This window comes from Microtus oregoni, unplaced genomic scaffold (assembly GCF_018167655.1).
Source record: "Microtus oregoni isolate MIOR12 unplaced genomic scaffold, Mior012 000017F_ref0000208, whole genome shotgun sequence".
Lineage (NCBI taxonomy): Eukaryota > Metazoa > Chordata > Mammalia > Rodentia > Cricetidae > Microtus > Microtus oregoni.
Genome location: NW_024543076.1, coordinates 28,791,229 through 28,811,478, shown reverse-complemented (window position 1 = coordinate 28,811,478; position 20,250 = coordinate 28,791,229). Strand labels below are relative to the sequence as shown.

Genomic DNA, 20,250 nt, shown 5'->3' with positions numbered 1-20,250 from the left:
TATAAACAATACCAAAATCTCTACCAGGGAACTTCTACAGATGATACACACATTTAGTCAAGTGGCTATATACAAAATTAGTTTTAAAAAATCAGTAGCTCCCCTATATACAAATGATAAAAGGGCTGAGAAAGAAATTAAAAAAATCAATACCATTTATAATATTCTCAAATGACATGAAATATCTTGTGGTAACTCTAACCAAGCAAGTGAAAGACCTCTATGAGAAGAACTTGAAGTCTTGTAAGAAACAAATTCAAATGGGTATCAGAAAATGGAAAGATCTCCCATGTTCACAATTAGTAGGATTAACATATTACAAATGACCATCTTACCAAAAACAATTTATATATTCAATGCAATCCCCATTAAAATCCCTAACAATTCTTAACAGCCCTTTTTCAGAGCTATAGTAATAAAAACCACATGATATTGGCATAAAAACAAAGAGATGGATCAAAGGAATTAAACCAAAGACCCAGATGGACCTATGGACATCTTTGACAAAGAAGCCAAAATCAGTAAATAGAAAAAGAAAGCACCTTCAACAAATGATGCTGACAGAACCGGATGTCGGCAAGTAGAAGAATGCAAATAGATCTATATCTATCACCATGCACAAAACTAAAGTCCTAGTGAATCAAAGACCTAAGCATAAACCCAGATACACTGAACCAGATAGAAGAGAAATAATCTCAAATGCACTGGCACAGGAGACAATTTCTTGAAAACAGAACACCAAGAGCATAGGCACTCAGATCAACAATTAATAAATGGAACCTCATTAAAGTGAAAAGTTTCTGTAAGACAAAGAATACCATCAATAGCACAAAATGGCAAACTACAGATTGAAAAGAGATCTTCTCAACCAACCTCACATCCGAAAGAGGACTGATTTCCACAATATATAAAGAATTGAAGAAACTAGATATCACAAAACCAAATAATCTAATTAAAAAAAGGAGTACAAATCTAAACAAAGAATTCTCAGCAAAGAATCTCAAATGGCTGAGAAATACTGCAGACGTTCAACATCCTGAGCCATCAGGGAAAAATGCAAATCAAAATGACTCTGAGATTCCAACTTACGTTTGTCACAATGATTAAGATCAAAAACACAAATGACAGTCAGCATAGCAGTTTCTCAGAAAACTAGGAATCAACCTACCACAAGACCAAGCTATACCACTTCTGGGCATACACCCACCCAAAAGATGCTCAATCACACCACAAGGATATTTGTTAGCTATATTCACAGTAGCTTTACTTGTAATAGCCAGAACTTAGAAACAACCTAGATGTCTGTCCCTCAACCAAGGAATGGATAATATGGTACATTTACACAATTAAGTATTACTCAGATGTTAGAAACAAGGATACCAGGAAATCTGAAGATAAATTGATGGAACTGGAGAAAAACCATTCTGAATGAGGTAACCCAGACTGAGACATACAAACATTGTATATGGATGTTTCCTTCATAACTGGATATTATTTGTAAAATAAAGGATAACTATGCTACAATCCACAGACCCAGGGAGACTAGGTAACAAGTAGGGTTCAGGAGAGGGTACTCCTTGATCAGGAAGGGAAAATAGATGAGCTTTGGTGAGGGAATTGAGGGAGGGTGGGGATGAAAATATGAGCAATGAGGTTGGGGATATGTTGGAGGGGGAGAATACTGAGAGAGACTACTGGAAGGGGGATGCATTTTGGGGTCACGTAAAAACCTGGTACAAGTGAGTCTCTTAGGAATCTACAAGGATGACCCCAACTCGGACTCCTAGCAACAGTGAATATGAGCCTGAACTGGCCATCTCCTGTGTCCAGATTGGTGCCTGGCTCATTTGTCATCAGAGAGGCTTCATCCAGCAACTGATGGAAACAGATGCAGACCCATATCCAAACATTAGGCATAGTTTGGGGAATCCTGCTGAAGAAAGGGAGAAAGGATATGAGCCAGAAGTGTCAAGGACATCACAAGGAAACACAAAAAATCAACTAACCTGGGCTCATAGGGGCTCACAGGGACTGAACTGACAACCAGGGAGCCTGTATGTGACCGAGCTCGGCACTCTGCATAGATGTTGCGGTTGTCTAGCTTAGTCCTCTTGTTGGACATCTAACAGTGGAAACAGGGACTGTCTCCAACTCTTTTACTGACTTTTGGGACCCTACTCCTTATAATGGGTCACCTTGCCCATGCTTAATACATGGGAAGGTGCTTAGTCTTACTGCATGCAAATTAGTATGTCATGTTTTGTTGATACTCATGGGAGACCTGCCATGAAGAGATGGGAACAAAGGGGGGGTGTAGAGGGAGGGTCTGGGAGAAGACGAGGGAACTACAGCAGTGATGTAAAATATATTAAGAAATAAATTTATTAAAATAAAAAAAAGAAAATAAGGAAGAGTGTAAGAGCCAGAGGAGATAGGAGGAGATAGAAGACTCCAAGGAAGCAAGGCCCTTTAAATCAACATCAGCAAAGCTCAGATGCACTCAGAGACTTAATCAGTATACATAGGGCCTGCATAGGTCTGCACCAGGTCATATTCACACACACACACACACACACACACACACACACACACACACACACGACTTCTATAAAACTTCCACTCACATTTTTATGGGATTCCTGAGTTTGTAACTAGTGGGTCCCTGATTCTTGTACCTTCTCTTGAGGTCTTTCCTTCTGTAGGTTTGTCTTGTCCAAATTCCACAGGTTTTGACAGGTTTTGTTTTACCTTATATTTTATCTTGTTATATTTTATTACTATCTCATAGAAACCTGTTCTTTTCAGAGAAAGAAAGCAAATCCAAATAGAATAGGAGACGAGGAAACTTGGAGGACTTAGGGAGAAGAAACAGTAAACAGGATATATTATGTGAGAAAAGAATCCATTTTCAACGAAAAATATAAGTATTTAAAGCAATCTCAGTAGAACAGAATAGCATCTAACATAACTTATTGTACTGTGTCATGCTTTTCTCCATAGAACATAGAACTTTTATCCAAGTATCTTTTAAAAAAAGTTGGAAATCTTTTGGTATTGGACTGTAATAAAAATGTCATCCTTGATGAAATTCTTGATTTTAATCTTCATTATTACATAGCTTAAGATGCTCAAAAAAATGTGAGCTTTCAGAAGAGCCTTATGTTCATCCAACTGTGTGTGAGGAGCTACATCCATAGGCCACCACATCTTCAAAGTAAAAATGTCACCTCTTTTAAAAAAAGAAAAGAAAAGATATCTACTTGGAAGTACATGACTTGAAACTTGAAAATGTGAACAAATAAACCAAGTTTGAATGAACATCAGGAAGAGTTGGCCCTCAGTGCCCTGACACATCAGTAACACTGCTTTTGACAGAGGCCAAGGTGGAATAATAATTCTTGGCCTGGGTGGAGATATAGGACTGACTGGTGCAGGTGTTCGCTAAAGCTCCTTTAAGAGATAAACTCCAGGATGCAGCGCCCATGACAAAGAGCCATTTACATGTGTCCTTCTTATCTCAAGGGAAAGGAGGAGATGAAATGGGCTTTTGAAATAGAACATGTCATGTAACAAATCCCCATTTATTAAATTAAAGGATATATAAGGCCTTAAGGTAACTTCTTTGTCACAGGAGTCCAAGACAATTCAAAGATATGATGCTATGGGTTAATAGTCCTCTGTCGTCTTGACGACCTCAGTCCATTTGTTTCATTTGTATGAATTCACAAGCTACAGTTCAATATTTCAAAATTCATGCATAATTTAAAAACCTAGTTCACTAGAGGCAAAAAAATGAAATTCTAACTTAAAATTATTCATGAATCTCCAGAAAAGAGCAGAGTACACAGCATTTGAAGATGATTTTGGAAATGTGAGAATTTTAAATTTCCTTTTTAAAGATTTAATTTCATTGTTTTTAATTATGTATCGGTACATGTGGCTGCATGTGAGTATATGTGTATGAGTGCAGGTACCCACACAGGGCAGGAGCATTGGGCTCCCTGAAGCTGGAATTACATATGGTGGTGAGTCACCTGATGTACTTGAAAATGAACTCAGGTTCTCTGGAAAGCCACAAGTGCTCTTACCCCCTGAGAGGTCTCCCCAGCCCCAATAACTTGATTTTTTTAAAACGTGGTACATCTTCAAACTTTTGCTTTTGATTCTAAAATTTAAAGCTATGTAACCTCAGAGAAATGTTAATAGTAACTTTATCAGTATGTCAGACTGTAGAAAGTGGGGAACATAGTCTAAACATTTTGTAACTAAACAGAGCTGTCCATGGAAGTGCAGGGTGATGTATCTGTGTAAAGTATTTACTCCACATATACTGGCAATTTCATTCATCAACCTTATAAAACATATAGGATAAAGGCATCTGTAGAATTTTTAGAATCTTATCAGGTCTAAACACACTGAGTAATGTCTACTCCTTGAAAACATAAGCAAGTATATTTGGTATGATGTTGATGCTTTCCTTATTAATTTCTACATTTTCACATAAATTTGAAATTTATTATTATTATCCACGTACTTTTATGCATGAGAAATTGATCTTTTTCAAAAGATACTTTTTCTTTATGATACCAAACTGCTAGATGGAGACATAATCACACACAAAAATATGATATGCCACCTTGTGGAGCATAGTTATCTCAAGTATCAAATTCTTACATTAAAAAAAAATGAGTCCAGTTACAAAGGAGATTGTGAATTATCTCCATCTTACCTTGGCTAACACATCCAAATGATTGGTCTATTAATTCAATTAGAACAAAAAAAATTATTGATCTTAAAAATACATAGTTTTTACTTTAACTCACTTAATATATGTTAAGAATATTTTACACTATATTCTATGCCAATTATTAATATCTCTGGGAAACATATGTAAATATTGTTTTCTGAATTGCAAAACACAAGAAAGAAATCCCCATTTTTAGTTAGAACGTTTTTAAATGCACACTGCCCCTTGGTACTCAGAATTGGACATGAAGTCTCATGCACAAAGGCCAATGTTCTCCTACTGATGTATTACTCCTCCCCCGGCCTTTTTTCACTCTTTATTTTAAGACAGGGTCATTCTAAGTTGCCCAGATTGGTCTTGAACTCCCCATGTAACCCAGTTTGGCCTTAAACTTGTGATCCCCTTGTTTTGGCCTCCACAAATAGCTGGGACTACAGACTTCTGCCAGTGGGCTCAGCTTTAAACATGTTTCAATGTTTAAATGACAATGTATCAATGACAATTTTCTTCCTGTGTCAATTTTTCTTTCAAAATTAAATGATTTCTTAAAATTCCTATCCATGTGAATTGCCTTTTCGTACCACTTATAAGGTGAAATGGAACAGATCTTTATGGTTGGCACAAAATTCCCATGAGTAATAAACATATTTTTCAGAAATCACGCACTGCATAACGTTTACTGATGGGAACTTCTAGGCATGGCACAAATAGCATACTTACTCGTCTATTTGACAAACGCTCATCTCCACCTCCTTCAGTGCAGCCTGGAGTTTGCCGAGCAGTTTCTGATAGATGTCTTGAGTTTCTAAGTCTTCTTCTTTCAATAAATATCGCAGTCCATGGCCATCTTTGTGTCCCAGAGACAGGCCCGAAGGGGCTGCCATGGTTGTGATTGTGTGTTGAATGTAGACCATGGGGCTCAGTTTCCCTGAGGAGTTCAAATCATTCCATCATTTAACGTCTACTTACGTAGCCCCCCAAATTTTAGAAGCCCAAGTTCATATATAACAAAATGTTAATCCAATGCTAAATTTAATTCAAAAATTAACTACAAATAGAATTAATTCACATGTCCTATTGCAATGATTGCCATCATCTTCATGTGTCCCTCTCCTGTACTTCCTTACTGTTCTCAAAGCAACCGTCATTTCAGATTATGAATTTTTCATGGCAAGATGAACTATACATATAATGAAAGTAAGGGAATTCCTCCTTCTTAAAGAGAAATACTGAAAGTCTTACCTGTCTTTATTCTATATATACTTAAATAAAATAATCTAAGCATAAACAAGGAATTCTTCCTTTATGAAAACAGAGACTTCCGTGAACACCGGGAATCTACCAGATTTTAAGAAGTACACATAGATAGTCCTACTCTTGAATTGATAAAGTTTCAAAAGCTAACATACCAGGCTCTGAAGATTTATTGTCTCTATCATGAGAATTATGCTTCCTACTATCCAGCTGAACCCCGAAGGCACTCCCCAGGGAAGTTGATGTCTTAGGATAAGAAACTTCCATCACGTTGACATGGCAGTTGGTCGGGCAGAAGTCGCTACTGTGCAGTGGGGAGATCTTGGATTTGGCCTGCTTAAAGGTGGGCCAGGCTCTGTTCTTCAGAACCCGAGAGAACTGCAAATTAAAGAAGCAATGGAAACCAGTTGGCCACACAGTAATGACTCGGCTATCTCATGTACATCAATCATAACAAACTCAAAAGGAAATTAAAGCTTATCAACCTGGATAAAGTAAAATGATTATAGTATCAGAATTTACACGGCTGTTTCAAAACCCGAACATCCCATTAAAGCAAACCATACAGACAGCAAAGGTGATAGCTTAGCTGAAGCTGTGACTGTGAGTTGGGGCCTAGAAAGAATGAACCTCTGTGACAACACAACTTCTTAGCACTGGGTCCCCATGGTCCCAGGAGCTGAGAGAGCCCGACAGAGAAACATACAGGAAGGGCACCAGAGCAGAAAGTGGAGTTTTAAAACTAGGCAAGTCAGCAAAACAGTACAGCTATAGGTGGTCAAAGGTAGAAGAAGATGGGGTCATCCCAGGCACCATCCGAAAGCCACCCAATGCGTGAGTCTGTGCAGACCCAGCTGCAAGCTAAGGAGGTGCTGGCCCAGAGTGGAAGGATGGGCTTCCAGTACACCCTGCCAGGAGGGTGGCCTTTATAGCTGGGGCCAGCCAGAAGTCTGTTGTGCACTCTTCTTCCAAGCCTTTGACAATAACGTGCTACACAGATGGTTTGTGACTTCCATGTGTCTACCCTGCTACCCTAAAGTGGCAGAGGCTTTGCAGCGGTCTCCATAAGCTCCTTCCAGGCTATATGAAACCAATAATATTGTGGTTCTCACCAGGCCTGCTCCCCCTTACTTTAAAGGTCTCTGTCTCCTCACTCCATAAACTCCTTCCGGCTTGTACATAGCTCCTCTCATACATCACCCACTCTCTCTGGGCCTTTGTACAAGATGTTCAGTGTGTCTAGATGGTTCTCACTCATTGCCAAACGCTTTCTCTTCAGCAGCTTTGGATTCCAGAAAGTCATCAGAAGTTGTACATGAATTTTGGGTCAATTTCCTTTGCCTTAGTTACGAATTAGAAGGCACCTGCAGGCTTCCTCACAATTAGGAATAACCTCCTTCCTCTAGCTCAGCTGGTAGAGGGTAAAGTCTATGGGATAGCGATCTTGTGTACAAGAGGTAGACACCTCAGAGAGCCCAGCTGGATTATTGCTTTGAAGGCCTTTGCTGTCTTTTGACCTTGGTGTCAGGACTGTTACAGGACTGGATATGACATTGGGAAAGTCGGTATCTTATCACTCAGTAAATAGGAGATTTGGATCAGATAATCCTACTGAGCTCTTCTCCCTAAAACGACAGCCACGACCCTACTCTCTCATGTTACCAGCAGAATAATAATTCTAGCACTGAGAAGAACAAAATTTAAGACTATTACTGGCCACTGGACATTTTAAGTTAAACATAATGGTATATATGAAAGATCATATTCTATATGTATAAGTTCACTACTGGAATAAAGACCCTCTTATATGCATACAGAGCATATCACTGTATATACACAAAGATATGTATAATATGTATCCTAAAATATTTATATTTCATTAAAGACCCTCTTATATGCATACAGAGCATATCACTGTATATACACAAAGGTAAGTATAATATGTATCCTAAAATATTTATATTTCATTTATATTTATTTAGTTGTATAGCTCAGTCAAGCAGTACAGCAGGGATCAGAATGAAATGCAGGAAGTTACTAAGAAGATTGCCACCAAGCTTGATGACCACGTACACTGAAAAGAATTAAGGAATTTGAGAGATTCCAGATCCAGCTCCTCACCTTAAGAATAAACTTTCAGCTGAGATGGGTCCAGGATTTAAGGCACATTAGATACAAATGTTCAACCCAAGTTCTTTTCTACTTTTATTTCAAGATTGAAGTCTTAGCTGAGCCTCCATGACACACAGAGGCACGGTAGTATGTTGTGATAGCAAACACCATAAAAGATTAAGATTCTCTTGCCTTACCTTTCAACCAATCATACATCCAGTGAGAAATAAAAGAGGGAGGTATCTGTTCAGGCCTCCAAGATAAATACTGAGGATACAACCCCTAACCCATGAAGTATACACTCTATGAGTAGAACAGTTAAACACTATACATATTACTGTTATACAGAACAACCATAAAGTTACAGTCATATATACCACAAGTATAGATATATAGAATGATATGTGTGCAACAAACACATCAGAGATATACAAGCTAGGTGATCAGAAATGTTGAGAAGGGGATGAGCAGGGTGATGTAATGAAGTGCTTAGGGGTAGGAGTAGGAACCAGAGTGATTTGAGATGGCAGGGTTTGGGCAGTGAGGTAGACTCTCAGATCCTTACCACAGTACAAATTCTTGAGGCTATACCTGGAGAGAAATCATAGCCCTGTATCAGAATGTACCTGAATTAGTTCAACATAAGCATCTTGGAGGAAGGCTATCCTGAGAAGCAAAAGCATCAAGAAAGAAGCAGTGCCGGGCGGTGGTGGTGCATGCCTTTAATCCCAGCAGTCGGGAGGCAGAGGCAGGCGGATCTCTGGGAGTTCGAGGCCAGCCTGGTCTACAAGAGCTAGTTCCAGGACAGGCACCAAAAGCTACAGAGAAACCGTATCTCGAAAAACAAAACAAAAAAAAAAAAAGAAAGAAAGAAAGAAAAAAGCATTGTCCAGCATCCTAAAACGACTAGTATGAATTTGATGTGTTTAGTAAATATTTGTGTTAGAAACTTAATTCATGTTTTGGTTTAGGTATGAAGACCTATGTCTTTAAAGGTTCCCAGCTTTGTGGCAAGAATGGCAGTGCTGGGACCTTTGCGAGGTGAGACCAGTTGAGAGGTCTTCAGGTTGGCCTGAAGAGCATTTTGTTTTTGAGTGGGATGTGGATCTCTCTGTCCCTGTGTCTCTATCTCTCGATGTCTCTGGTCCTGTTATAAAAGCAAGCTGTCTTTGACATGTTCACTGTCTCATGTGAGGCCCTTGCCAGATGTTCATCAGATGTTACCCGATCTTCAGTTAGCACAGTAAGTTGAAGAAGCATCTCTTCCTCATTAGTCACCCAGTCCATGGTACACAGTTACAGCATCACAACTTGGACTGAGGCAGACAACCTTAGGGAAGGAGGAAGCAACAGGAGTGTCTCTCTACCACTGGCACCTGGAGCAGGGTAGAAAAGTGAGCATCCAGACACCAGCTTCCTGGTTTCCAGGGTAAAAATTTTCAGAAACAAAATCCTAAAACAAGGAGGGTGCAGCCAGTGAACTGACCGTGTTGTGTATACCAGAACACACTTTACGCCATGTGTGACTAGCATTACAGCAACATTCAATGAAGTGCCAAGTTTATTAAGAAAGGGAGAATAACTTTTCCCAAATGAAAATTGATAATTTTCAATAAAGGCATCTACTGGGTCTAGGGAGAGCTGTAAGGGACAGAATGTTAGGTCTACTGTGGAACAGCACAGCCTGAACTGATTGCCACCTTCACACAATTACTGATGAATTAGAACCTGCATCTTCAGGGAGTTGATTCCAGCACATGATTGGGATACTAAAAATCAAAGATGTCTCCTATATAAAGTGACATAGCACTTATATATGACGTTTCTTTTAATTTTTACATTTATTTACTTGTGAATGGCAGGGATGCATACATTTGGAAGTCAGAGGACATCTTGCAGAAGCTAGTACTCTCCTTCTACTGCCTGGGTGCCAGGGATTTAAAAAAAAAAAAAGGTTAACAGGCTTAGCAGGCATCTCTTTTACTTACAAAGCAATCTCATCAGCCTGTAATCAAGTTATCCTTAACATTGTTTATAAAGTACCTAGAACAATGTAAATCCTATATAAACATTCATTGTAATGCATTTTAAAATTTTGTGTTATTTTACTTTATTTTACAAAATGCTTTTGATCTGCAGTTGATTGACTCTCTGGAGGTGGAACCACAGATCTGAAAAGATGGAGTGAACCTAGTAAAAGGAGGATGTAATCCTGAGACAGAGAAAATAATAGAAGGGACATCACAGAGGGGTGGAATGCGAACTTCATTGAAAACATGTTAGGTCTGAGATATTCATCACCTCATGTGGAGAAGCCAATGCAGAATGAAAGAACAGTAAGTACCGAGCCCTGGAGATCATCAATGAAGGGTCAGAAAGAAAAGGAGAAACAGGTTCAGGTCCTAGGAAAACACCACCGGCAAAGACACAGGTTAGGGACAGGCAGTGTTCCAGAGAACAAGGTCAGCTGCCCCTGGTTCTGCTGAAACAAGATAAAGAAGGGTCGTGAAGGGGCTTTGACAAAACATAGCCATTTCTGTGACGTGGCAGGGATCAGGGCCCAGCTGTAGAGGGCTGAGGATGAAAAGAGAAGCAATGGTCCACCGAAGGATACAGGAGGCTCCTTCCAGGAAGGAGATGGAAGGATGAAACCGTGGGTGGAGGGGAGGCAGAGGGCAAGGACGGCCACATTTTTAGTCCAGGTGATAATGAAGAAGTGCCTGTAAACTGACAGGGATGCACAGTTCTTAGACATGAAACACTCCAAGTTTTTTTTTTTTATGCACTGGAAGCAAATTCATGTTTAAATTCAATACAGTCATTTAACTAAAACCCAGAGATACTATAAAAGTAAATTATTACTCTGCAGATGTCTCCCATTTCAATTAAATGCAAAATGTTTTGCAGCAGAGTTAGGAAGAAGATTTTTTTTATATTAGATTATCCTCTTAGAAAAGGAGGGCAAAGAAATTTATGCACAATGTTTCAAATCCATGTATCAGCTTGAGGATCATATGCAGTAAGCAAAGTAGAAAGAAAATTCAAAGGAAGTTTTCCAATTCTTTCAGTGTTATTTTTGTGTAAACAAGAACCACTTCAAGGAAGCTTACGAAGAATTTCTGATCCTCACAATAAGTCCAATTATTTCAACCAGGACAGTGACTGTAAGACTAGGAAGGTTCTCAGTACAGAGTTCAGAGAATGTTCCCAAAGGAAGACACAGCTTCTTCACACCTGAACCAACCACAGTTTAGCTACACAGAAGAAATCCCTGCTTGGGATTCACTTAGTTGTCCAGGACGCTCTAGGGTTACATCATACGTGGACAGCAACACATTTGATGACCTGTAGAAAATCTGTTATGATCGCAGGAGCCTGGCCACAGAAGTTACTGGAATTCATTAGTTCTTAGTTCTAAAATCTAAAATGTTTAAAGCCAGAATAAAGCAAAGCCAGCCTAAGATTTTAGTTTCCACAGACACTTCTATAACAATTGACACAGACACTATAACAATTCTTTAATTTAAATATATTTTTATCATATTCCCTTCCGCCAAGTCCATTCATATTCTCCCTGTCCCTACCTACACAACTTTAAATTATTGCTCAAAAAAAAAAAGAAGAAAAAAACCCCTCAAAACCCCAAGATAACGATAAAAGTACCTCAAACCAAGACAACAAAATAATACAACCAAATGGGAGGGGGGAACACCAAACTGTAACCAGATGAAAGGACATACAAAAAAACCTGTGGAGTCCTTTATATGTTTGTAAACTACATCTGAACATGAGGCCTGCCCTGGAGTGGCTGATATACCCTTGTCACTCCATGGGAGAAAACTCATTTTCCGTCTCCCCGCAGGTATGAGTGGCAGCTCAGTTGTTAATATTCACTCTGGTTGCTAGTTTTCCATTCATTAATTTTTTTAAAAAATAAAAAATATAATAAGAGAAAACCAAAACTATTACATCAGATGTGGACAAGTCAAACCTACAAAAGGAAAGCACAAGAATGAGAGACCAACTCGTTCATACATTCAGGAATCTCACAAAAATACTAAACTGGAATCCATGGTCTATACACAGAGGACCTGATGCAGATTCCTGCATGCCCTGTGTGTGCTTCCTTAGTCTCTGTGAGTTCCTATGAGCTTTGGTCATGTTGAGTTAGAGGGCCTTGTTTTCTTGGTGTCCTCCATACCTTCTGACTCTTTCACTCTTTCTGCCTCCTCTTCCGAGGGCTTCCTTGAGCTCTGAGAGGAAGAGTTTGATTGAGAAATCCAATTTAGGACTGAGTGTTTCTATGTCTGTCTATCTGTGTCTGTCTGTGTCTGTCTGTCTGTGTGTGTTCAATGTCTGACTGTTGCTCTCTGTATCTGTTCCCACCTGCTTCAGGAGGAAGCTTCTCTGGTGATGGATGAGCATGGCACTGATCTATGAGGTCTATACTTTTTATTTCACAAAAAGAGGCATCTAGAAGCTTTCATTTGGAAGAAAAATGTTGCTAATAATAACTTCAATTGTTTTTATTATATGTGGGAATTAAAACTCTGCTTTCACAAAGGCTGTGCTTTCTGTTGATATGAACTTGATAGATACACGAGCTAATCTTCTATAAACTACTAAAATTACCAGCATCCTGTTCAAACTGAAAGGGTCATTGACATATTTTCATGTTAACCCTGAATATTCCTCTAATGAAAAAGATAGTCAACTATTTTAAGTTTATTTATGGCCAACTGAGATGACAAGGAACACAGTTTATACAACTATCAGGCCTTACCAGACGAGCTGTTTCTTGAGGAATAACAAAAGTAAGTAAGAGAGCATTCAAATACTTCCTCAGCTATATGAACTGAGGCAAGAGTTATTTCCTAGAGACAGAAGCAGGACAAGACTCATCATGGATAAGAGATTCGAGACTCATCCAGTGAGTGACACCTCTCACAGTGTGGTCTCTAATTCAGTGACATAATTCTTATCATCTGTGATCAGTGCCCACTAAGCTGGCCATGTCTTCATTAAAATGTCATAGGACCCTATGTTACTTCTACATAAATGCAGAATACCATAAATTCCCCAATACGGTGGAATCTTCACTATTTGGGCAGTGTATGCTTCTGAGCCCACTGCACTCACACCCCTTTCCTTTTTACACATATATTAGTTTCCTTGAGAAAATGAGAAATGACAGAACCTTACTCTTCCATAACCAAACCATCAATGCATGCATGTTGCTCCCTAGACATAATTAATATTGATCCCTCCATCTTTCATCTCATGGGCTTTGAACCATCCCAGGTCATCACCAATTTATATCTATGCAGGTTGAAGAGACAAGCGACATTTCCACTGTGACTCTCACCCAAGAACACATTATATTAGATATTCTAAACAAAACAATCACTGGAAAACACATATTCACTCCTTTTCTACTCTGATTGCAACTAACTCAAATCTTCCCTCCTAATCCGGGCACTCATCCATCTTCTCCATTAATTGTCCAGTCTAACTTCTAGACTAGCTGAATGGCATTTCGCCTTCCTGCCACCCTGATGTGCCTTTGTCGTGGCAGTGGCTGTTGTTCAAACAGGCTCTCGCTATGTAGCCCTGGCTACTCTGAAACTCACTACATAGATTAGACAGGCCTCAAATTCACTGAGCTTGACTTGCCTCTACTTCCTGAGTGCTGAGATTAAAGAGGCTAAGGAGCATACCCTGCCTAACTTGTCTTTTTATTGTAAGAGCTACATTTGTTGACTACTTAAAACAGTGATTTGTCCTTTACAGAAATCCTAATGTTCTTACGGTTGGTTCATTTTATTATGGAACATAGAGCCAGTGACCTATATCCTAAAAATATCTGCTACACAAAATAATCCATTCTGTTTCACTCATTCTTTGCAGAGTTCTGTTTATGAGCACTACCTATGATACCTCTTGGTGTTGCCTCTGCAAAACCTGGTGTGACAACTAGTCAAAATGAAGAGAATAAGTGACCATGGGTACCCAGTCCCAACTGCTAACATTTATAATCTAACTTCTGTATAATGACTCAGGGAACATAGCAGAAGAGAGGGAGGAAAGACTGTACATGTCTAGAACACATGACCGGGATATATACACTCATGAAAGTTCACCAATATGGTTTCTTAAACAATGTGGATGGCAGAACTTTGAGAAGGCCATAACTTTGATGAAGTGCTACAGGCAAACAATGGTTGCAGACAGAGGGAGAAAGAGTTTTCTTCAAGGATGAGTTCCCTGATAGACTATCCAATGCTAAAACATGGGGACTAAACACACATACGTACAAGCAATACTAAATTACTAAATGGGCTCATTAGGTACACATGCATGCACGCTCACACACAGAAGAAAAGGCTACGAATGGAGTAGGGGAATCATGTGGGGGAAGGGAGGGGTGGAATAATTGGTATGAAAGATTTTCTTTAGAAAAATGAGCCCAAGAAAGGCTACTGTGCTTGTTAGCTTTATGTCCACTTGACACAGGTTAAAGATATCTAAGAGGAGGGAACTTCAACTGAGAACATCCCTTTATAATATCTGGCTGAAGGACAGTCTCTAGGGCATTTATTTAGTGACTGATGGAGGAGGACCCAGCCCATTGTGGGTGGTTCACCCCAGGGCTGGTGGTCCTGTGTTCTATAAGCAAACAGGCTGAGCAAGCCAAGTGAAGCAAGGCAGTAAGCAACAACCTTTCATTGCCTCTGCATCAGCTCCTCCCTCCAGGTTCCTGCCATGCTTGAGTTTCTGCCCTGACTTCCTTCCATGATGAGCACCAAATGAACTCTTTCCTCCCCAAGTGCTGTTGGTTATGGTGTTTTATCACAGCAAGAGTAACCTTAAGTAGGAAAACCATGCATACTTACATACACATAGCTCACAGGGGTTTGGGTAAGTATATAGTAGATTGTTTCCCTTTTCATTTAGGCTACCATGAAGCAGAAGGCAGATAACGGCATTCGATTTTGGCAACTACACAAGAACTTGGGCTGTATCGTCAGAGGACTATTTTCCTTGTTTTTTATTCCTTTTTGATTGTTTGTTTATATTGGAAATGGACTTTTATACAGTGTATTTATTCTGATTACAGTTTTCCCTTCTAACTCCTCCTAGATCTTGACTTCCCCATCCACCCAACTTCACAGCCAATCGTTTTCTCTCTCATTAGAATACAAATAAGCATCAAAAGATAAAAAGAAAATAATTAAAAATAATATAAAATAAAAACAAACAAACCAGAACAGGATGAAACAAACTACCAGGAGAAAAAAAAAAGGAAAAGAAAAGCATGAGAAACACATACAACAGAGTTCATGCACACAGAAATGCCATAAAGACACACGGGAAGCCACAGTACATATGCAAAAGACCTTCAAGGGGAAAAAAAACCCCACAGAGTCTCCAACATTTTGTTACAGCAACAGAAACTGACCAAGAAAATTACATGAATATTATTTCAATAAATGAGCACATAGCACATATGTAAAGAAGATACTCAAAAGTGATTTAAATGTGACTCAAACAATAACTCCAATAACACTGTCATGTAAAATTCAACGTACCTTCCTATAACTGGATATTCTGTGGCATACGTGTTCAACTCTTTCATTGCACATGGTGCTGAATTTATTCTGAAGGTCAGTGGGTATCACATCATTCAAAGAATTAAGACTGGTGCAGTTGTGCAGAAAATGATCATCACTTTTTGCTAGGGCTTCCAGAATCTGTGGCGATTAAACGGACACAAAAGGAAAGTAACCTCAAAAGTGAGCACGTACAATTTCCATAAGTTAGCCCTGCAGTTGCCAGGGTTCTGTGGTCCACAGGCACAGCCTGTGAACTGGTTTGCCTTCTCAGGTTTGCAATCTCAGTGTTTGCCTTGTCTTGATGATAAAAGCCTGCTCGGGGAGCCAAACTGACTTCAAAGGCTCCCTGTTGGATAAATCATCTCACTCTGATGTGGGCACACATCTTCTGGACGTCTCTCATGCATTCACTCAGAAGATTTCCACCCTCACTTTGGTGGCGGAACAACCACCACAAACCCAGGGGAAAAGCCCTGACATCCTTGTCACCTAGTAGGATAACAGAGAAGCAAAATGCTGCCTGCTGAGAGACAGAACCAATGAAATCGTCTCATAATCTTATAGACCTTTATCTTATATGTTATGGTTTCTGATTTTGTTTTTATGGACTTTCTGTGTGTGCGAAAGTGTGTGTTCCAGTGTCTCTATATATTCCTGGGGCTTTTTTCTTAATCTATTTTCCTTTTGTTTTGTTGATTTTGTCCTTTCCTGGTTTGTTATTATTTATTTACTTACTTATAATAATTATTATTAATGCTTGTTTGTATGTTGGTAAGTAAAAGAAAGAATGGGTGTAGATTTGGGCCTTGGACTTCCCACAGGGCAAGATACCCTGCCTCTCTTAAGGAGGGAGGGAGAGTGGGGGAGCACAAGGTGAATGGGAAGAGGGAAGGAAGTGTAAATTTTTGAGTGGAAAAATAAAAAAAAAAAAGAAAGAAAAAAAAATGAAGAAGAAGTTCACTGTCGCGGAGTCACGCGTACCTTGGCAGTGAGGCTGAAGAAGCCTTTGGGCTCGACCATCTTCTCCACGACATTGCACTTGGTGCCTGCTGTGCTGTCATATTCATAGACAACCCCATACTCAAGGTGGACATTGTCCACTGTCAGGCTCACGTGCTCCTTCTTGCCATCGATAATGGCCATGGTGTTGAACTTGTCGATGACCTCTGGAACACAACATTAGTAAAGCTAATTCATGTTTTTCTTGTTTTTCTGCTCACCAAATAATTTCGAATCCCTGGGATTTTCTTATTATTTTTATTTTACTTTTGACGCAGAATCTTACAGTGTACCCTTGGCTCATCTGGAATTTACCATGTAGGTTGGACTGGCATTGAACTCAATAGACATCTGCCTTGCTCTGGCGACCAAGTACAGAACCAGAAATGAGAATGTTTCCAACAGACCCCCCCCCCCCCCGTGTGTGTGTGTGTGTGTGTGTGTGTAGTGCCACAAGCATATATTTACCTCTTATTGTCAAGGTGGGAATATAACAAAACTTACTTGAATTGGGTATATTTTTAAAGGGGCTACAGACTATCTCAACACCAGGACTTCTTGTATGTACATGACCATGTGAAACAGATCTTACAAAAATGGGGACCTGAGCCATCAGACTTGAGGTAGAGGGAGAGAATCCACATGTCTGCCAAGCTTCCAAAAACACCTACTATGGTGAGACCCATAGGAACAGAAACGTCTAAAGGACTTTCACCTCCAAGGGAGAAATCCTGCCTTGGATCCACCCTCTTACCCCTTATGACTTAACTAGCACACTAGACCGTTGTCCTAAATGGGCTCAATTTCTTCTTCCCTAAAGAGAGTGTCCGGAAACTGATGAGAAATACTAGGAAAATCCTGAAAAGGGGCTTGCTGCAAAGCCTGTGATGCTCAGCTGTAATCTCATCATTTAGGAGTCAAAATCACATATTCTGGACCATGCTAGACCGTATAGCAGATGTCAACCACTCTCCATTCCTACTTCCATGCATGCAATGACATATAAATTTAACAATGAGCCACAGCCTGGAAATACAGAACTTGGAAGTACTTGGGAGGAGAGACAGAGACAGGCACTATGAAAGAGACAAGAGTAAGCATATGAGGAAAGGAAAAAAAGTAACCCACCTTCTACTTTGCAGTCCAAAGCTTCCCCTGCCTCGTCTCCAGAGGGTTTCAAGTGGGACTTGTGCAGGTCTTCATGAGCACTTTCAAGACTATCATAAACCCACTGTATGGAATCTTGCTGGAAGTGAGGAAAGGAAGAACTCTTAGAGCTAGATACCAGGATGCATATTAATTTCATAACCCTGCTTGAGAAAGAAGCTTGACCATCTAGCTTGTTTATTTTTCTAGCTGAACAGTAATAAGTTTTGAAAAAAAAACAAAACATCAGAATGGACATTCAATGACAATTTAATGCTCTGTTTCTAGATTAAATTACCTTCAGAAGATAAACTTTATATATTTATCCTAAAGATGCATTTTTTTAAAATGGGATATTGTTCTCAAATGTCTTACTGAAATATCTCAATTATATCTTTAAATGAGTTATCAATTATACCTTAAAATAAACAAATGCTAATGGGTAATTATTTGCTGTACCAATTACCTATAATTATGTACACCATTTTAAGGTCCTAACAGTCACTCTGTTTAAATACATTAATGGTATTATGAATTAAACCAATATGAAAATTGGAAGACCATCTATTTCATACTGAATTTCCAAGTCATGTAACATCCTTTTTACTTAGTTCATAATTCATCCTATATTTTAATTGAAACAGCAGTTCTAATCTTATTTAGAGAAGCAAGACAAATTAAATGATTTCCAAACAAACACTTCAAGGGTTACATGGCTTTAAGGTTTATAAATAAGATGATAAACCAAATTGAGCTGAATTGTTGAAGTATAATATAATGTATCACACCCGTTTTTCCTTGAATCGGCTCTACAACTATGTTTACTTAGTGTGCTGCTTTAAGTCACTAAAATGAGAACTAAGGGTTGTAGATATTGTAGAAGTCAAGAGTAGGTACATGCTTAACATTTACAAGGTTCTAGGCTCAAACTCTAGCAACACACACACAAACATGGTAGCTGACTTGATCATTCTTGTATCTGTGAAGAATCACATCCACAGTATCTATGTCTTCTTTCAGGTCCTTCTTACCCTGACCCTGCCTATGACTCAATTTGTTCAGTGGTTTAGTGGCAAGCATCACCCAGGTAGAAGGCTATGGCTGCCAACACTCACTCCTGGTGTGCTGGTACTATTCACAAAGAAATTTCCTGCAAGAGACCCCCAACAAGAACTCAGGACAGCTTGACACACACATCTAGGGGCTATGAAGAGGGGATCTGGGTACCCTTTCAGGGTCCTGCAGAACATAGGTATATCAGCAGCTTTGGAAGAACCACCCTTCATTCAAAGTTGAAGAAAGACAATGTGGTCCTAAGTCACCTGGCTTCGGGGTCGTCTGTTACATGGCAATGGGTCCCTGACAGTGCATAGCACTCAGTGAATTCACTGTTTCTCTTAACGATTTCCTGATCAAGACTTCTCCAGGGAGATAATTGGGAAAAGGAAAGGAGTAAAAGTTAAGTGAACCAGTTTGTGTACTTAGCAAAATCCTAAGAGAGGAGGAAGGTTTCTTGATTATCTCTGAAGAGTCTGGGGGTGAAGGTCACATTCAATTGTACAGTTCAACAAGTGTTTACAGAACTGCCATCATTCAGAATAACCTATGAGACTATGCATCATTTCTAAGCTTCTATTCCACTTCTGACCTTAATAGTAAGCAAAATAAAACAGTTCTTTCCCTGTGGAGTCAGTGCCTTACAGAGCATCAGTCCTAGCTTCAGGACAAGCAGTCACTCATTCTACCAGTGTGGGCAATGCCATAGTCTCCAAAGCAAAAGAACTTGATCACACAGAGTAAGAAAAGCATATGACCTTCCCCCAGCAAAGGAGTGTCTCTGCCTCTAGTGGACAAACTGAGACTCTACCAGGCCATTATTCACTTTCTATTCAGACAACAATAGAACCTGCTTATATTAGGTTCAATTTCATCTTCTGATGATATTTAGCAGATCAAAGCATAACACTTAAAAATTTAAACACTGGCAAACACATGCTGATATTTTCTTTTAAAACTAAATCCAGTTGCCTAAATAACTATATCAAAAACTTAACCATTGAGTATATAAAATCCACAGTCTATATTTCTCCATAGAAGATTTGTTATAAAGAGCATATTTGTACAATCTTGATCTGTATATATTCTAAAGTATCTCATGAGAACATTTCATAGTTGTAGATTTAACATTAATAAACCCTATTCAAAATAAGTGCTGAGGGAGAAGGTCGGTGGCAGACAGTTGTCTAGTATGCACATGGCCCTGGGTTCAAGCCTTAGAAACAATGGGATTTGAAAGGAAGGAACAGAAGGAAGAACAGAAAGTTCCTCCGAACAAGTTTTTTATACAAATAATGATGCCACAAGAATTAAATGTAATGA

At 39.2% G+C, this 20,250-nt stretch overlaps 1 protein-coding gene across 1 annotated transcript in view; it reads right to left on the bottom strand.

Moving 5' to 3' along the window:
* The window catches only part of Prex2 (phosphatidylinositol-3,4,5-trisphosphate dependent Rac exchange factor 2), a 289,087-nt gene that overhangs the window by 121,460 nt on the left and 147,377 nt on the right, over positions 1–20,250 (bottom strand). Inside the window, exons 21-25 of the mRNA XM_041667469.1 lie at positions 17,854–17,971; positions 16,708–16,892; positions 15,703–15,864; positions 6,157–6,379; positions 5,468–5,675 (exon numbers count right to left, since the gene is read on the bottom strand). Of these exons, the coding sequence (XP_041523403.1) occupies positions 5,468–5,675; positions 6,157–6,379; positions 15,703–15,864; positions 16,708–16,892; positions 17,854–17,971 (896 nt within the window). The remainder of the gene's footprint in view (positions 1–5,467; positions 5,676–6,156; positions 6,380–15,702; positions 15,865–16,707; positions 16,893–17,853; positions 17,972–20,250) is intronic.